At 60.3% G+C, this 18,795-nt stretch overlaps 2 protein-coding genes across 2 annotated transcripts; both read right to left on the reverse strand.

Moving 5' to 3' along the window:
• Positions 1-821: 821 nt before the first annotated feature.
• Positions 822-2,767, reverse strand: INSL3 (insulin like 3; the record flags this gene model as incomplete). The annotated part of the gene is made up of 2 exons (XM_079115174.1): positions 822-1,211; positions 2,578-2,767. The coding sequence occupies 2 exons, from the start codon at positions 2,765-2,767 to the stop codon at positions 1,006-1,008; spliced, it is 396 nt and encodes a 131-aa protein (XP_078971300.1). The 3' UTR covers positions 822-1,005.
• Positions 2,768-4,302: 1,535 nt separating this feature from the next.
• Positions 4,303-18,600, reverse strand: JAK3 (Janus kinase 3). The gene is made up of 24 exons (XM_079114109.1): positions 18,459-18,600; positions 16,549-16,791; positions 15,728-15,851; positions 15,360-15,471; positions 15,117-15,262; positions 14,522-14,816; positions 13,914-14,036; positions 13,663-13,820; positions 13,116-13,227; positions 12,701-12,887; positions 12,076-12,203; positions 11,731-11,862; positions 10,987-11,071; positions 10,175-10,302; positions 9,402-9,534; positions 9,094-9,245; positions 8,842-8,992; positions 8,092-8,231; positions 7,835-8,024; positions 7,125-7,249; positions 6,716-6,888; positions 6,081-6,198; positions 5,779-5,889; positions 4,303-4,888 (listed from the first exon to the last, which is right to left on the reverse strand). Exons 2-24 carry the CDS (start codon positions 16,730-16,732, stop codon positions 4,757-4,759), a joined length of 3,339 nt encoding a protein of 1,112 aa, XP_078970235.1. The 5' UTR covers positions 16,733-16,791; positions 18,459-18,600; the 3' UTR covers positions 4,303-4,756.
• Between the last annotated feature and the right edge of the window lie 195 nt (positions 18,601-18,795).

Genomic DNA, 18,795 nt, shown 5'->3' on the forward strand with positions numbered 1-18,795 from the left:
CCCACGTGAATTCACGTCTGCCTAGAACCTCGGAACTTGGCCTTATCTGGAAATAGGACCTTTACGGACGGAGTTAAGGTAAATACTGAGATGCTGTATCAGGGTGGACTTTCAAGCCAGCAGTGGTGTTTAAAAGGCAGAAAAGACAGAAGAGAAGGCCCTGTGATGATGGAGGCAGAGGCTGGCATCATGTGGCCACAAACCAAGAAACTAAGTGTTCAGGAGTTACCAGAAGCCAAGGGAGAGGACTGGAAGATTCTTGCAGAGCCTCCAACCCTGTCAACACCTTGCGTCCAGACTCCTGGCCTCCAGACTGAGAGAGAATACATTTCTGTGGTTTAAGTTGTCCAGTTTGTGATCATTTGTTACAGCAGCCCTGGACACTAAGTACATGGGTCACTTAGTCAGATGTTTCATCAGTCTTATGAAAGGGTCCTATCATACAATCCCCCACTCAGGGTGAAGGGAGGACGCAGTGAGAGGAATAGTCAGCGTTGGAATAATGTTCATTATCATCATTCAGAAACGTGTGTGTTGTGTCCACTGTTCCAGGGCCTTGGAGGAGCCCGGGGAGGAGCCCCGCAGCCGGCCTTCTCCTTATCTGACTCCACCGAGTGCTCCTCTCCCTGGACTTCCGTTTCCCCACCTGGTATTGTGATGACCCTCAAGGGCTCGCCAGGCTCCTGCAAGGCGTGGCAGGTCCACAGGCCACCAGTGGACGAGCCCACACAGGGGCTGACGCAGGCGCGTTCCTTTTTCTAGAGCAAACACACGGAGCTGCTTTGGATTATTTATTTCCTATTGGGGACAAAAGAGGGCAGTGCCTGGGCTTCTCTGCAAAGAGGACGTTTGACCCTCCCCGTGTGGCATCTCCATAAAACGGGGCTCCTCGGGCCGAGGCTGGAGCGCGTCCCCGACGGCGTCATGGTGCCCCGGTCACTGGGGCTTCAAGGTGCTCTGTGGGCTCGGGGGCTCGGGCTCCCCGGGACCACACCCAGGGCGGGCTCAGTGGGGACAGAGAGCCATCAGGTCGTGGTGGGTGCAGCCACTACGGCAGCAGCGGCGAGCGGGGTTGGAGGCCACTTCCCGGCGGCGGCGGCGGCGGTGAGAAACGGGGAGCAGAGCCCCTGAGCCAGGCACTAGTGCAGGGTCCCCGTCCACCACCAGCCCGTGAAGGAGATGTCTTCCTGCCAGCCACTGCAGCAGCTCGCCTGCGGACAGAGCAGGGGTCAGAGGGAAGGGGATCCAGAGGACACCCACACCGTGTGCACCTGGCCAGGACCCACCAGACGCTCATCATGCACACAGAAGCAGGGGTGGCTATGCGCAATCCCTAGGATCCAGCAGCCCGGGACCCGAGGCAGGAGGATGGCAAGTTTGAGGCCAGCCTCAGCCACTTAGTGAGGCCCTAAGCAACTCAGCGAGACCCTGTCTCAAAATGAAAAGTAAAAAGGGCTGGGGACGTGGTTCAATAGTTTAGCACACTTGGGTTCAATCCCTGGTCTGAAAAGAAGAAAAGGAAAGGAAAGAGAAAGAAAAGAAGAAAAAAAAAAAGAAAGAGAGAAAGAAAGAAAGAAGGAAGGAAGGAAAGGAAAGGGAAGGTGGGGTGGGAGCAGGGCTCGCTACTTCAGGAGCCTGCAGCACCCAAGGCACCTTTAACGCCCCACCCACCCTCGTACCACACTCACGTCCCCAGCTGTGCACTGCTCCACATGCCGCCCGCGTGCCCCAAGCCCTACCCAAGGAATGTTGGGTTCCTGGTACTGCAGAGGGTGCTGGTTCCCCTGGCAGGTTCCAGACCTGGTGGGAGGTGGACTCACAGACTCCTGGAGGCACAGAGTCGGCGGGACCCTCCGTGGGCGCACGGGGACGCCCAGCCCTCTGCATGTGCCCACGCAGGCACCCAGGCTGGCTGGCTGCCTCTCCCAGAGGGAGAGGCGAGGAGAGCAGCAGCAGCCAAGACGAATGTTTTAGGGACTGGGGGTGGGGCTCGGTGGTAGAGCCGGTGCCTAGCAAGCGCCAGGCCCTAGGTTCCAACCCAGCACCGCGAAAACGACAACAAAAAAGTGTAATGCAGTACCCGCCCATGTCCACTGGGATTGGACCCAGGAGCTCTACCACTGAGCCCCAGCCCCAGCCCCCTTTTTAAAAAATGTAGAGGCAGGGACTCACCGAGCGGCTTAGGGCCTCACTAAATTGCTGAGGCCCGTCTCGAACTCGGGGTCCTCCTGCCTCAGCGGAGCGCAGTGGCCATGCCTGCAATCCCAGAGGCTGGGGAGGCTGAAGCAGGAGGCTCGCTAGTTCAAAGCCAGCCTCAGCAATTTAGCGAGGTTCTGTCTCTAAATGAAAATGTTTTTTAAACATCAAAATTAAGGGGAAAAAATCATCAAAATCAAAATGTCGTTCAGTAGACTGCACCCCCGCCCCCCGAGCGCTTGGACCGTCTGTTTGTCCCCGGGCAGGGGACTCCTCCGCCGCTGCCTCCACACACGCGCCGTGTGTGAGGTCGGGCACCCGCTCCGCCTGCACCTGCTGCACCCAGGCCCCCCATCGCAGTCCCCGCCTGTCCCCACTCACGGTCGCCGCCTGCCGCCGACTTCCCAGCCTCGGGGGACCAGCGCGGGCCCCCGCACACGCGCACCAGCTCGCGCACGAAGTGGTGGCCGCACAGCTTCTCGCGCGCATCCAGGGCGCGTGCGGGTCCCAGCGCGAGCAGCAGGGTCGGGAGCAGCAGCACCAAGGCCCGGGCGGGCAGACGGGGGTCCATGGTGCAGAGGAGCCCAGCCCATCGGGACTCACCCCTTATAGGCGCCCCGCCGGCCCAGCTGCGGCCCTTGGAGGAGGAACGCGGCCTTCCGCGGAATGGCCCGGGGGCAAGGTCAAGGGTGGGGTCGGCTGGGGCCTCGGGGGCGCCCGCGGGGGGGAGCCACGGAGGGCTCTTCCCCTCCCCCACCGTCTTAACTGGGAATAGTGACCTGCCGCCTGCAGCTCGTGGATGCCCCAGGCCTGGGGTCAGTCCCCAGGGAGAGACACAGAGACAGAGAGTGACCGAGAGAAAGGCAGACAGACAGACTGACAGCAGACAGAAGGGTGCAACCCGGGGCAGGGGTCTTCTGAGCTCAGCAATGTTCAGACCTCGTTGTCCCTGTTACTGTAGAAATAAGGAAACTGGGGTCCAGAGCAGGGACCCCGGGCCTGCCCGAGGTCCTGGGGACTGACAGAGCCTGGCTGTCCCCAGCTCCCCTCTGTCCTGTGTCTGCCCAGGGCGTCTTTTGGTTCCCTTTTGCCAAAAGCTGAGACTGAGCTGAGGGAGGGAGAGGTGGTGGGAACCTGGGACCTGCTCCACCCCAGCCGCCCTCTCACTTTCCCAGCAAATCGGGGCCTTTCTGGGACTAAGGGAGCAGGGACGGAGCCTCGTGTGGCACTCAGGCTCTGCCTCAGTCTCTCGGCCTCCATCTCTCAGCCTCCATCTCTCAGCCTCCCTGTCTCCCCATCTTCTCTGCCTCTGCATCTCTGAGTCAGGGAGGGCTGGTCTGGCCCCAGCTGATGCGGTCTGGTCCCTCCAGCCTTGCCCTCTGGCCCCCAGAGCAGGCTGTTCCTTCCGCCCGCCAGGAACACAGCTGTAATCAGCTCTCCCAGGACGGAGCCAAGGCCGGCAGCTGGGGCCAGAGGGGAGGTCTGTCCTCTGGCCAAGGTCTCCCCCAGTTGCCCACCCCCAGTCTGACCTGAGAATCCCCCCAACCACATGGCTCCCAGCTCAGACCCCTCAGATGCCAAACACAGTACCAAACCCTCCTTCCCGGGGAATCCTTTATTCATTCAACAAACACTCCCAGGCTCTACTCTGTGCCCACCCTGGGCAGAGGCCTCAGCCCAGCCCCCAAGGAGCCCCCACGTCAGGGGGACAGAGCTGGACACAGACGCAGCCCCCGCCCTGGGTCGGGGTTAGGCTGGAGGGCAGGATAGGGCTGACACAGCTGGCAGGGGGCACACGCAAGGACGTGGCAGCTGGGGTTCTGGTAGATGAGTGAGAGTTTCGCAGGGAGGCAAAAGTAGAAAACCTTTCAGATAAAGAACGGTGCTGGGAGCTTAACGGGAGCGAACCAGGCACCTCCGCACCAGCCTCTGGAAGCTGCCTCTCTACCACCAAAGGGTCACTTCTGTCTCTGCAGAACTGAGACCAGAGAGGAGCAGCAACTTGCCCACCATCACACAGTAAGTGGCAGCAATGTGGGCTCCGACACCCGGGCTCTTCCCCTCTGTACTCTGAGCCCCTTCACCCTTGGCATGCTGTTCTCTCTTGGCTGCCTGAAAAGTTCCCACCAGGCTCTCATGTCACCTGTCGTGTGGCCCTTAGAAAGGGTCCTATGTACAGGTAGGGAAGCTGAAGCCCAGGGACACTCAGGCATGGCCTTCCCCTCCCCTTACTCCATCAGGGATAGACACAGGCTCTGCCCCTGAAATGCCAGGCGGGCAGGGCTCTTATCCTTGAGAGCACCTACTTCAAGTTACATTGTATCCGCTTTGGAAAGAAGACAGGAGGCTGGGCCAGGCCAGGAAGGGATGGGAAGGTGGGAGGGGCTTGGGTTCAGTCCCTTGCGACAGCAGGCAGAGCTCAGAAGACATCTGCCTTGTATCTTCCCAAGTTCCAGGGGCCACCAGGCAGCTGAGCAGTGTCATCTGCCCCAGGAGGGGTCTTTTCGAAGCAGGGAACCCTCACAAGGTCTCAGGGGACCAGAGAGGGGCAGTTCCTTGCCTAAGGGCACACAGAGCGCTGGCTGCTACCCCCGCTTCCTCTCCACAGCGCGTCCAGCTGGGGACCCAAGACACTGAAGGTCGGCCGGTCCTGTGGGCTAGACGCCCAGCACACCTTCATGAGTTCGTGAACCTGAAAGGGTGAGAGGACAATGGCATCAGGCCAGAGCAGCTGGAAGGAGGAGACTCCCATTCACAGTTTTAAAACACAAATTAGACTCCATCACATTTCTCCTGCCCCGGCTCCCTGTGGATCTCAGAATAAACCAGAACTCCTCCCTGAAGCCCTCCTCCTAGAATCTCCCTGTTTGCCCCCGTAGCCACACCTGCCTCTATCTCACTGTTATTTAAAAGCACCAACTTTATTCCCACCTCAGGGCCTTTGCACCTGCTGTATCTGCCACTGGGAATCCCTTCTCCCATCTGTACCCATGGATGGCTTCTCCTCCTCCATTCACCCCCTTGAAGAGGACCTCCCCACGACCCCATCCCATCCTTTCTGCCTCTTTATTTCTTTCCAGGCTTTTGTTGTTTTGGTTTTTATGTCAAGGCACTATGCCCACCGAGTGCTCCTGTTAGCTTGCAGACGGGGCAGTATCTGCTGAGTCCCCATCACCCACTACAGGGTCTGACACACAGGTGGCTCTCAATGAACGTGGGTGGCCTGAATGGATGAATTTATGAATGACCAACCACATGTCAGACACACAAAAGTAAGGACTGTACGCCCTGAGAGTCGGTGTCATTTATGAAGCCCTGACTGCGCTGGGCTCTGAGCTGAGCTCTTACAGGTTTTAACTAGTCTGGTCCCCCGCCCCCACAGGGCCGTATTATCCCTATTTTGGAAATGAGTAAACTGAGGTTCTGAAAAGTGTTTGTGATTTGTGACACCGGAGACCGAGGCTAACTCGGGATCACGATCCCCTTCAGTACCGGCTGTCAATCAAGAGACAAAGGCCTGGGGAGCTCAAGACCCCGGAAGAATCTACCGGCTAGGAACCCGAGGCCCAGCCTTCCGCTCACCTCGCCAGGGCAGGCGGGGGGCGCCGGCAGCCTCTGGCCCTCGGCCAGCAGCTCCAGAAGGCGGCAGAGGGCCGGGGCGTCTCGCTCGCACCCCATCATTCGCAAGAACTCCTGGGACCAAAAGGGAGAGTCCGCGTTGGGGACGGACCGCCCGCGACGGCGGGGGAACGGGGCCTCGGGGGCGGGTCTGCCCAGAGCAGGGGGCAGGGCACGGGAGGGGCCTCGGCGGCGCGCTGGGCGGTGCTCCCCAGGGGCCTCGGGAGCTGGCGTGAGGGATCCCAGGCAGCCAGGACGGCACTCACGGCCGAGGGGCTGCAGCTCTTGTCGCTGTAGGTGAAGAGCTCGTAGAGGACGACCCCGAAGCTCCAGACATCCGACTGGCGCGAGAAGACGTTGTCCGCGAGGGACTCGGGGGCGTACCTGGCGGGGCGGGGACGGGAGGGCTGAGATTCGAGGAGGGGCCGAGGACGGGGTTGACCAGAGGGCTGTCCAGGCGAGGCGGGCTATGAGGCCAGTGCGGCCTGGCGGTCCAGCTCCTGGACTGTAGGACACCTGGATTGTGCGACCCCAGGGGCGCCTGGGCGGAGGCCTGGCCGCGGGAGGGGCGGGGCCGGCGCTAAGGGGCGGGGAGGGGGCGGGGCCAGGACGCGGGAGGGGGTACCGAGCCGCGCAGGGAGCAGGAGCGGGGCGCAGGAGGGCGGGGCTGAGCTGAGGCCCGGCCCGGTAGGGGGAGGAGGCGGGGCCAGCATTGAGAGGTGGGCGCGGCCATGGTGGGGGCAGGGCGGGACCTGGGCTTGGGGCTAGAGATGGGACAGGGGGAGGAGGGCGGAGCTCAGACGGGGGTGGGGCGCCGGGCGAGGTGGGCGGGACTATGATTAAGGGGCGTGGCCGGTGCAAAGGTAGGGGGCGGGCCGGGCACCCAGGTGTGGGTCCCCACCAGAAGATGGGGCTCTGGCCGGGCTCGCGGACCACGTAGTAGTCCTTGTCAAGCGGCAGCAGCTTGGCCAAACCGAAGTCGGCGATCTTGACGTGAGCCTCATTCTCCACCAGGATGTTCCGCGCCGCCAGGTCGCGGTGAACGCAGCGGCGGGAGCCCAGGTACTCCATGCCCTGCGGGTGGGCGGCGTGAACTTGATCTGGAATTCTGTCCCAACGCCAGACCCCAAGCCTGAGCCTACCTGGACTCACCCTCCTTTCAGTTCTGACAGAGCCCTAACTCGACCCACCCCAGCCCTCCCTGGTCCCAAACTCCACCCTTCGGCCTCCACCGCGACCTCCACGCAGTCTCCGCCCAGCACTCAGCCCTCGAGGTCCCGGGTGGCCCCACTCTCACTCCCGCCCCGCACCTTGCAGATCTGCGAGGCGTAGAGGAGGAGACGGCTTGAGTCCAGCCGTGCGCGGTGCCGCTGCAGAAAGTCACGCAGGCAACCGCTGGGCAGGTACTCCATGACCAGCCGCAAACTCTGACGGCCTGTAGGGGGCGGGAGGTGTCACCGAAGGCCCCCAGAGTCCTGGCAGCTCCCCTCGTTTGTTTTTCAGTACTGAGGATGGAACGCACGCCTTGTGCATGATAGGCAGCCACTGTAAACTGAGTTACTCCCCAACCTTTTCTACTCTGAGACAGGATCTCACTATAATTGCTGAGGCTGGCCTCAAACTTTCCATCCTCCTGCCTCAGCCTCCTGAGCAGCACCTGGCTTCCCACTTGTCTTTCTCCTGTTCTCAGTGGGACATGTGTCCTTTGGTACCTCAGTGTTGCTGTCTGCAAAATAGGAACAGCATCTATAATACTTCTTTTGAGCACCTTCTACAACATATATGATTCATTTAAATCTCATAATGATCCATTTTTCAGCTGGAAATCCAAGACTCAGGTGAAATGGCCCGTTCAAGCTCGCTCCGCCAGTAATGGGCAGGGTCTGCACCAATGCCATCTGGATCTAGATTACCAAACGTCCACAGTGCCTGGCTGGCATTCTCAGCCCACTGCAGGAGAATGGCGAGGTGCAACTGGAAGCGCCCCGAGGCTGTAGTTCACCCCTCCTGGGCGGCTCACCAGGGCCATAGCTGACACCTCGGTACTTGACAATAAAGTCACTGTGCATCGCTTTGAGGATCTGGATCTCCCGCTGGAAGTCCCTCTGCTGATCTGGCCCGCTGTGCTGCAGCTGCTTCACGGCCACCAGGGCACCCGTGTTGTCACCCAGCGGGTCATAGCGGCATAGCTCCACATTGCCAAAGTTGCCCTGGGGAAAGACGGGGCTGGTATCCACACGCCTGGGGTCTGCCCGCCCCCCAGTCCAGTCCCCTCACCTTGCCCAGCTGTGAGATGTACTTGAGGTGTCTTTCCTCAAAGATTGTGGGGTCCTGGCAGGCATAGAGCTGGGTGCCACTCCACAGCCCGTCGCGGGGCACCAGGGTGCCAGGGGTTGGGTCTGAGAGGAGCTCGTAGTCTAGGGGCACAGCCAGTGGTGAGCAGCACATTTCATTCTGGCCCAGGTCCTGAGCTCGTGTGCTGTGTAACCTTGACCTGCATACTAGCTGTCTCTGTGCACTATGGCAAGACCACTGTGAGCCAGAGTACCTTGCAGGAAATGGGAAGAGGCACCTTCTGGGCAAAGGCAGCCTCCTCGTGCAGTGCACACATGGCACAGACCCAGAGGGGCCTGGCAAGACCCCACTGCCCATTACCTATGAGATCAGTCTTTGAGGGAACCGGGGCCCCTCAGTTCTGGCCCGTGGAAAGCTAGCTTGGCTACTCCATAGACCCTTATCTGCAGAGGATCCAACAGAGACCCAAGGCCATGGGCTGGGTAGAGTCGCGAAGTGCTAGGTGCCTGTGCACCTGGACGTCCTCATCAAATGAGAACTAAACACCCACTGAGTTGAACCTGGAGTTCAGGAGCCTGTTTGTTACAGCAGATGTGTGGCTCCTGCTGACTGTTGGGCATCAAGGGCTCCAACCTGCCCCGGCACACAGGGGACCCTGAATGCAAACCACGCTCCTCCCACTGGGCCCAAGGTGACCCTGCGGCCCCACCCACCCTGCCCCGCTCCTGGCACCTGAGGTGATGAGGCTGTTGAGGTCCCGGATGACAGCTCGGAAGGAGGGCCTCTGGCCTGGCTCGTAGGCCATGCACTGCTGGATCAGCAGGGCCAGCTCCGTCCACTTGGGAGCTGGCAGCTGCTGCCGGTCCTCATAAAACTTGAGTTTCTGAGGGAGGAGGAGAGGCCGATCACCCCCAGTCCACCCGGGGCCCCCCCTGGGTCCACCAACTTTCCCGAGCTGAACTTGAGTCCGATGGGAGGGCTGACCTTGGTGGGATCCAGGGTGCTGAGGGGCATCGGGACCCCGCTGAACACCTCCCAGACCGTGGCACCAAACCCCCACTTGTCAGCTTCCAGGCCGAGGGTCTGGGTCTCCTGGAGACACTCGGGGGCCACCCAGGGGATCCTGTCAGTGAGCACTGAGAGACAGGCGTGGCGTCAGGGATCACTGCCGCCAAGGAGACTTTGGTCCTTCCACGTGGGCCAGGCACGTGCAAATGCGGGAGGATTTGAGGAGCAACGGTCCGCCTGGCAGACTCCTATCCAGCCCTCAAAGCCCTGCCTTAGGCACTTACTTTCCAGGCTCAGCACAGTGGGGCTGACTCCAGGGTCACTCAGCTTGATGAAAGGCGGGCTCCCATCAGCCCCCTCCCGAGCCAGGAGCACCTTCCGGGCTGAGACATTGCCATGAGGGAGGCCTTTGTCCTCCTAAGTGGGTGAGGCGCAGGGAAGTGCCAGCGAGGACTTGATGCATGAATCCTGTTTGGCAAACTCCTATCTATCCTTCAAAGCCCACCTGCTACTGCCCGATGAATTCCAGCAACCTTCCCAGACTCCTGGAGTCCTGTCTTGACTCTTCTAATCCACCCTGACTGTGTCCCTCCCCTTTTCAAATAACAATCACCCTGTGCCTCCCCACTGTCTTTGGGACAAAGTAAAAGCCCTGGGCCTTGATGTTCTCTTTGAAGTCCCCACCCTGGTCTCCTGCCAATGGAAGTCGCATGGGCCCCAGGATGTGCAACACCCTTTCCAGCCTGCAAGCCTCTGCCCCGGCGGTTCCTCAGTCTTACGAACCTTGTTCCCTTTCTCCTCTTTTTGAACTCCTACGCAACCTTCAAAACCCCAATTCCAATGCTCACACTTGGGGAAGACTTTCCCCCTGCTCAGCCTCAGCACTCACTACTTCCCCCGCCCCCCCCCAACTCCAGCTCCCTTGACCTCCAGGGCTGTCACATTTCCAGCCTGCACGCGGGCTATTCCTCTCTAAAACGCCCCCTTGCTCCTTACCAAACGCTCCGCTCCCACTCCTCCTCCACCCCAGGGGGGTGGACCTGCAGGGAGCGCTCACCAGATAGTTGAGGGCATAAGCCAGCTGTTTGATCACCTGCAGCTTCCAGCTGGCTGGTACCAGGTGGCCACGCTTGCGCAGATATGTGTCTAGGGCTCCCAGGAGAACAAATTCCTGCACCATGATGCCTGGGGCAGCGGGAAGCAGGGAGGGAGAGGGAGCGGCCCTGAGCCCCGCAGCTCCGCCCCGACCCCTCAGGCTCCGCCCCAGCCCCGCAGGCTCCGCCCCAGCCCCGCAGGCTCCGCCCCAGCCTGCGCTCAGGGGTCTCGGACTCTGCTCTGCCTGGCTCCTTCCCCGCTCCTCCTCACCTCCCGGCTTGGGAACCCTGTGCCTGGACGCGGCGGGGCGGGGCTCTCTCCGGCGACCAAGCCTCTCACGCTCTGCGTCCTCTGCTGGATCAGCCCGCCCCCGGCCCCATCTATTCTTGCCCTTAACTTTCCGGGTGACAATTATCGCCCACCCAGAAGGGTTCCCTGAGCATCCACAGTGCCCTTTCTTGCTCTGCCTGTCACTTTCCCTGCCGTGTGCTAGCTCCTGCCACACACCAGCTTCTGAGTGGACTGGTGGAGCCGAGGTCCAGAGAGGTTACGTGGCTGTGCAGAAGTGCACAGCAAGGACACATCTCGGCGAGGTTGGAACCCAGGTCCTTCTGACTCGAGATCATGCTGGGGACCCGTGGGAAGCTGGACTGCTGCCGCCCAAGGGGGTTGACTACAGGGTGGTCACTAGGGGCCATCTCTGGTGCTGCTGCGTAAGAGCTGAGTGGGGTGAGCAGCGGCCAGGGCGGGGCGCCGGGCGGGGCGGGCTCTCACTGTCTCCAGCCATGCACACGCCGTGCAGCAGCACCAGATGCGGGTAGGACACCTGGCTCATCAAGCTCGCAGCTTCCAGGAAGGACTGGGGGGCGGGAAGGGGGAGAAGATGCATGGGTTCCCTGGGATGGAACCAAGGACCCCAGACTTGGTGCTCGCAAAACTGCACCAGGAGAACTGGCCACAGGCCCCCTTTGATCCTGAAGTTCACCATTAATGCACCCAACACTTGAAGATGATTTTCTGATGGGGAGTGGAAGTCCTACTCTCATCTACCTTAAGTCTTTCACACAGAATTGGGTTAGAGAAGAGCTTAAGCTGTCCTCTGTGCATCCATCCCCTGCTGATGTCAACCGCTCTGCTCTCCTCTCTTCCTTTGCCTGCTCCTCTCCAGCCAACTGGCCCCCTCACTCCTCCTTAGCCACGCGCTCCACCCTGCCTCAGGCCCTTGCATGGCTCTCCTGTCTGTCTAGTGTATTTACTGTCTGCATCGAGCTTCCCTGAGCCTTTCATAGTTTATGGTGCAGGATGCTGCGGCTGTACTTCTGGGGTTTGTTATGGTTATTCTGCTTTGTTGCTGGGACTGGCCTTGAAACTGGGGCTCAGGTGATCCTCCTGCCTCAGCCTCCTGAGGACTCTGGGTGCACTTTTGTTGTTTTACAACCGTGTTTTTTAATTTCTCCGAATCCAAGACCCTCTCTCCAGCCAGTCCTGACCCAAAGGTCTGGTGCCCACTAGGCTCACCTCCATGCAGTTCCTGTGCTTGGCGTCCATGACCTTCAGCAGCACCTCCGTCTCGTGGGCCTCCCCATCCACAGCCTCGTGGCGACAGCCCCGGTAAATCTTGGTGAAGGACCCATGGCCCAGGTTCTCATGCTGGAGCAGGAGGGGCAGCAGGAGGGGCCGGTGAGGGGCTCCTGCAGGACCCCCGCCCTAGGCCTATGTGAGACACATGCTGGCCCCATTTTACAGATGGAGAAACAGAGGCTCCAGAAGGCCATGGCCTCAGGCTGCACAGGACAGGCGGATGTAGAGCTGAGTCTCTGATTCCTGGACCCAGGTAGTGCCCCACTTCCTGGGGACCCTTACCCACTCCAGGCTGTCGGCAGGGATCTTGTGAAATGTCATCTGGTTCAGCTTGTACTGGGACTGGGGCTGAACAGCGGAGGTGGAGGAGGGGTTGCAGCCCCTCCGAATCACAATCAGGTTCGACTTTTCTATGGGGAGGGGGGAGGGAGAAAATCAGAAGTCAGAGAATGGTCCCCAAGGGTCTGTGTGCTCCCTTAGTTTGGGGAACCCCCAGAAGTCAGAGAGGACTCAGGGCACATGGTTTAGTTGAAAGGAGATCCCAAGAAGCTCTCATGGGATGTGAGCAGGAAGGAAGGAGCCCTTTGGGGGGTGCCCACCGGGTGATGCTGTAGGCAACCAGGGCTCTGTGCCACTAGGGAGCTGTCCCTTCAGAGGGGTTCGTCTGAGCATAAAATTCACCCAGAAGAAGAGGAAAGAGATGGAGAGAAAGTACATGCTAGTGATATCACTCAGATCCAACTGTGCCTAGATCCAGCCATACCTGAAGGTTGCACTCTAGCCCATGGGCCAATAAACCACCTTGACTTGTGATTTTTGCCATTTGCCACCAAATAAGAGTTGTCACTGATGTAGAAAGTCAGGGCCCTAGATCAATGGCTTGGCTCAGGGGAGAAGGCAGGCTCACCTCTGGGTCTGGGGGTGCAGCAGGAGGTCAGACGCAGTGCCACTCCATCTACGTGAAGCCCGCCATCCCAGCAGGCTGCCAGCAGCTCTCGAAGGCTGCTGTGAGGACGGCCAACGCCAACCAGGGAGACGGTTCCGATGGGGTCACGCCGGATGAGGCAGCCCTTGTAATCGGAGCCAAGGGGTGTCTGCAGAGGGGAGAGACCCCTGAGTAGCGGGATGGGGCTTCAACTTCCCCTCCTCCCTCCTCCTTCAGCACCACACGCTTGCTCAGTGCCAAGTCTTTCACGTGCTGTTCCCTCCCTGGGACTGCCTTTCCCTGCTTCTGCGGAGAGCTAAGGCTCATTCACAATTCAGGGCAAATGTCACATCCTCCAGGAAGCTCGCCATGGCCTGGCCCCAAGAGGCGAACCAACCTGGACGCACGCAGTGAGGAGAAAGCTGTCGAAGTCCTGGGGGCTTCGGCGGAGAAGGAACGAGCCTGGAAGTGAGCCCCCAGTCTTTAGCTTGTTGATGGCAAAGTCCAGGCTGCAGGGAAGGTGGGATTGAAGAGAGAGGACAGGAGGGGACCAAAGGCAGAGACAGACAGACGGAGAAGAGAGACCAAGCCAGCCAGACCTGGGTTTGAATTCTGGTCCCTCTGAAGCCCTGGGACTTTGATCAAGTAACATTCTTCCGGGTCCCCCTCCCCATTTATAGAATCAGCCAAGGGACTTCAGCTGGAAGGTGAAGGAGAGGCTGTAGGTGAAGCTAGGCATCTGGGTCCTCTCCAGGAAATGGCCCTGGGACCCCCCAGATCAGGAGGAGAGAGGCTGCCCTGGTCAGCAGAAGGGAGACCCCAGCCTCACAGAGCGCCGACCGTGGTGCTGAGCACCTGACCCTTGTCCAGGGCTCCTGAAAAGCTAGGCACTGAGGGCCCAGAATGGAGTGACCGTGACTTGGCCAGCAGGACTGAGTCCTTACGTGATGGGGCCATAGCACTGCTCAGCCACTTCCTCCAGCAGCCGTGGCGGTGCCACCTCCTTGCAGAAGAAGTGCCGGGAGTCACAAGTCAGGCGGAAGTAACCATCCACCAGGGCCACGAAGGACAGCGCCTCGGGCAGTCCCGGGAACTCGGCCTCCTGTGAAGGACCCCCATCAGCGATCAGCGTAGCCTGGGGTCCCGCGTCCTCACCCTCGGGGTAAGCTGTTAGGGTAAGGGGTCCTGTACCCACCAGGATCTGGTTGTCCGTCCTGGTGACAGTGACCAGGCGGTGCTCTCCGGCCGGACCAACCCACGGGGCTTGCTTGATGCTGATGTCCACAATTTCTGGAAAGTCACAGAAGGGCTGGAAGACCTGGGAAATTGGGAGAGGACTGAGACTGGGGGTCCTACCCCTTGAGGTCCCCCAATCCCTCTTGGAAACGGGGACCCCCACCGACCACGCCCACGAGCCCGGCTGTCTCAGTCACGCCCATCCCGGTCACCTATCCCCTGCTCCACCTGCCAAGCCCCGCCTCCTCCTGTCCAAGGGTCCCAGCTCTTGGAGCCCCGCCCCTTCCCTTAGTCCTGCCTCCTTCCTGGACCTTCGGTTAGCCCTCGTAGGCCCCGCCCACCGCCAAGTCCCTTCCCCTTCTCAGCTCCCATTTCGTTGCCACCCCTCCCACCACTCTCTAAGCCCCGCCCGCCCACCCACCCCCGCCGACGGCTCCAACCCCGCCCCTCCCTGAGCCTCGCCCACTTTCTCACTCTCCTTTCGGCCCCGCCCCTTGGCCACGCCCACCCCTCGTCCCTCCTCCTTGGCCGGTCCTTGTGCAGACCCGGTGCAGTGCAAGCGCGCACCTCCTGTGCTCCGGGACTCCAGGAGATGCCGCTGCCACCAGCCACACGGAGCAGCCCCTGCCCATCCTGGCCGCCAGCAGCCCCAGGGAGACCCACGCGGAAAGTCTCGGTGGTCCCAGCAGGGTCCAGCCGCTCCAGGTCCATGATGTACTTGGCCATGAGCGAGTGCCGGTCGGCTTGGCAGGCCGCCACACGGCGCAAGGCGCAGCGCACAGTCATCCGAATACGTCTCCGGGTCACGAAGCTCAGGCCCTGGATCAGGTCGCGCAGGCCCGGAGGCAGGCAGGCCTTATAGCTGCGGTGGTGGAAGGGAGCAAGCTGGCCTTCAGCATGGGGAGGGTCCTTCAGGGTCTCACACAAACCGAGCTTTAGTCCAGCGGGGAACTGCAGCCTCGGAGGCGGCAGCAGGCAGACAGGGACACACATTCAGGAACACCACTGGAGACAGGACCTCAGTGTGGGGAAGGGCCATTGATACCCACTGGACAGACAGGGACAGCACAGCTCTCTAGTGACTGCGGGAGGAGGGACCTCTGTCCAGCTGGACCTGGGGTGGGGTACCTGGCCCATTCCCAGGCTCGGCCCAAGCCCTCACCTGATGGTCTTCAGCAGCTGGGCAGGTCGCTGGGCCTGCTCACAGGCCATCCGGGCCAGGTCCAGCACCGCCAGGCTGAGACACTCGCCCTGCTCCTGGAGGCTGAGGCCCACCTGCAGGCGCCCACTTAGCAGGTCACTGCGATGCTGGGGGAGCACAGCCAGGGTCAGCATGGCCACCAACCAGTAGCCCGGATGTTGCCCTGGGATCCCACCTCTGGGTTGAGCCCCGTGCAGACTTCACCTGGGCAAAGAGGTGTTCCAGGACTGGCAGGTCAAGGATGGCACTGGCCAAGTCCTTGCGAAGTCCGAAGCGGTGGCACTTCTCCAGCCCAAACCAGTTGGGGAAGTAAAAGCTGCATGGGAAAGGAGAGAGCCCTGGGATGGGGCGACCTGGCCTCAGTAGGATGAGGTCTGGGGTGCAGTGGCAGACTTGGCCGAGGCTTCACAGAGCCCAGGCTGTATGCCCTTGATTTGCTGTGTGACCTTGGGTAAGTGACCCACCCTCTCTGGCCTCATTAGCCTCATCTGTGAAATGGGCAGTGATAATGTTCTCAAAGTTCAGGGAGATAATAAAATTGTATGATCCTGGGGCTGGGAGGGGCTTCTTACCGGAGTCTGTAGACTAAGACTTGGGTGCCCGCATCTTCCACAGAGAAGACGTGGCTCGGGGGGAACCAGCAAGACAAGTCCTCCGTGGCCAAAGCAAAGAGTGAGTGGTACACGGGCAGGATGCCTAGGAGAGGGGCCCATCAGTTCCCTCCCAGCAGGTACCATGGCTGCACCCCCCAGTGCACTAGGGCTTTTTTTGTCCTTTAGCTAGGACATGGTACCACCCTCGCTCACACACAACCTAGAGCTCCCTATTACCCTCAGGAGAGAGGCCGCACACTCAGCTTCATTCTTAAGTCCTTCCTGCTGCTTGCTTTTCTTTCTTTTCTTTTCTTTCTTTCTTTCTTTCTTTCTTTCTTTCTTTCTTTCTTTCTTTCTTTCTTTCTTTCTTTCTTTCTTTCTTTCTTTCTTTCTGCCAGGGATTGAACCCCAGGGATGCTTAACCACTGAGCCACATCCCCAGCCCTATTTTGTGTTTTATTTAGAGACAGGGCCTCACTGAGTTGTTTAGGGCTTCACTGAGTTGCTGAGGCTGAACTCATGATTCTCCTGCCTCAGCCTCCAGAGCCACAAGGATGACAGGCATGCGCTACCACACCTGGCTCCCCACTGCTTTCTTTGATCTCAAAGAATGTCCAGCTCTTCTCATGTGCCATCATGCTTCAGAGTCAGATGTCCACCCTCCTCCCTAACCAAACTCCTATTCATCCCTCAAAGTCCCAGCTCCAGCGCTGGTCCCTGTGGCAACTGCTTCCTCTCCCATTCTGGGCCCCGCACAGTCCTAGCCTTCCCTCCGACACAGTCCACTAGTCTCCACTCACCACTGGCCTTGGCAGCCCGCACACACAGGTCCTCGGCCGAGTGGTCCCCAAAGGAGAAAGACAGGCTCTGAGGAGGCCCAGGACCCCGAGGAGGCAGCAGCACGTGCAGCACCCCAGCCTCTGAGGACGAGAGGCTACAGGAGCGCTGAGAGATCAGGGGCGTCTCCTCACTTGGCGGTGCCATGGGCACAGCCCTTAGTCCTCTGCAGAGTGTTCAGGGCTTCTGGGGCCAGGAGGGCAGGGCTGGAGAGACACGATCAGAGAGGGAGCTGAGTGAGCAGGTGTGTCAGGAGCCGTCTGCCCCCAGGTGAGGGCTGTGCTGGGCCTGCAGTGGGGACATGTCTACCTGCATACCCGCAGCCTCCAATCTCCCTCCCAGCCAGCCCAGCCCGTACCCAGGGCAGGCATGAGCATTCGATCACAGATGTGCAGATGTGCCTGACCAGAGAGCCAAAAGAGTGCTGGTTGTGCCCGCGGGGCTTTAGAGGATAGAGACGCTGACCTTCCTGTGGGCCTGGGGTCACTGACGGCTTCTGCACCTGTGCCACTGTCCTGGGGGTGGCTCAGGTGACCACCAACAAGGGTTTCTGGGTGTCCCCCCATCCCTTTTCCACCTCCCTCCCCTGTCTTTGTCCCCCCTGTCACAGTCCCCTTTAGCTCTGTTCCCACCTCATGTCCCCCCCACCCTTCTGACTGGGGACTGAACCCAGGGGCGCTCTACCACTGAGCCACACCCCCAGCCCTTTATATTTTTTAATTTTGAGACAGGCTCTCTCTAGTTGATGAGGGTCTCCATACATTGCCGAGGGGGTCCTTGAATGTGCAGTCCTGCGTCACCTCCAGAGTCGCAGAGATGGCAGGCCTGGCCACCAGTCGTTTTTCCGACGCTCCACGCAGCTCCCACAGCAAGAAATGCCCCTGGGACGGCCCAGGAGGAAATCGCCGTTCCACCGGCCCACCTGTGGTTCCTCCCCTGGGCCCGCCTGGCTCAGGGACCCCCGACTGGGCGGAGCAAGGGGTGGGGCTTAGGACTCAAGAGGCGCCGCGGTTCCAAGAGCTACTCCAACTGACCTGAGCAGAGACATCCAGAGAGAACGTTAGGTTAAAAAAAAATTTTTTTTTTCTGGGCTCAAAAATAATACTGGGGGTCCAGGGGACAGGGCTGGGGAAGAGGACACAGCATAAATGATGTTTTAACACCCCCAAAATATAGCCTTCTGCTGGGGATGAGTGAAATCCCCGGGCTCTGGGTTCAGATTCCAGCCCCACCGTATCCCATCAGTTTTTCCAGCTGTGAAATGGGCTAACTCCCTCCAGCCTCAGGGAGGAGGTTGGCTGGGCCCAGCCCAGGCCCAGAGTGAGGCTGAGAGCCCCACAGTCCTGGCCGCCGGCCCAGCGAGGGCTCAACAATGCCTGTTAAACCAGACAGGAAGGACGCTGGGTCCAGCGGTGCGGTGGGTACCATAGTGGACTGGAGAGAAAGTTCCCAGTCACCAGAGGCCAGAATCGCACAGCCTCCTGGACAGGATACTATCGTATTTAAAACAAATCTTAAAACATGAATTTTTTTTAGAATAAACGTCACAGGTAAAATTTGGGCCCAGAAAAACGCCCCTCTTCTTAACGACCCCAGAGTCTCCAGTGGGAGTCAGACCACCCTCGGGGCTCAGGGCAGGCCTGGGGGCTGCCACCTGGGCTTGGGGTGTTCCTCCAGGCGGACCACACGACCCCCAAGAGCCCGGAGGCCCGCGGCCCTGGAGACGAGGCCCAGCTCGCCGCCCGCTGGAGGCCTGAGGTCTCAGGACTCCGTCTCCCGGGCTTCTGCAGGGCCCCCGCCAGCCTAGCCGACTGGGCCACGCCGCCTGCCCCCTGGGTCTGGCCAGAGCCATGATGGCACGGCCAGCTCCTACCTGGCGGGTGGGGACCTGGACAGAGACGGCAAGGCAGAGTTGGAGGCGGCTGCAGGAAAGTCCCACTGGCTCCTTCCTGTGTGGGCCCCTTGGTTTCCTGAGCCTCTGTCATTTACTGAAAGTCAGAGCCAAGGGGGGTGGGGGAGGGCAGGCGACAGGGCCCTGGCCAGAAAGTTCCAGAACTTTCTGCAGTGGGTAGCCCCCACTCAAGAGAGGCCTCGGAGACCCCAGACTCAAGGGAAGGGGCGACAGCACAGAGAGGGGCCCAGGCCATAGCGAGTGGGCAGCTCCAGATCCACCTTGTGGCTTAGCCACTGGTGCCCACCAGGGCTCAGGA

Source organism: Sciurus vulgaris, assembly GCF_902686455.1.
Source record: "Sciurus vulgaris genome assembly, chromosome: 16".
NCBI classification, from domain to species: Eukaryota; Metazoa; Chordata; class Mammalia; order Rodentia; family Sciuridae; genus Sciurus; species Sciurus vulgaris.

Excerpts from the sequence above, each read along its gene's own strand:
- JAK3 (XM_079114109.1), bottom strand. The coding sequence starts at position 16,732 with ATGGCACCGCCAAGTGAGGAGACGCCCCTGATCTCTCAGCGCTCCTGT. Across the intron at positions 15,852-16,548 it reads GCGGGCTGCCAAGGCCAGTG|GCATCCTGCCCGTGTACCAC; the intron begins GTGAGTGGAGAC and ends CCCCTCTCCTAG. Across the intron at positions 4,889-5,778 it reads CCCCCGCCTGCCCTGGCGAG|GTTCACGAACTCATGAAGGT; the intron begins GTGAGCGGAAGG and ends TCACCCTTTCAG.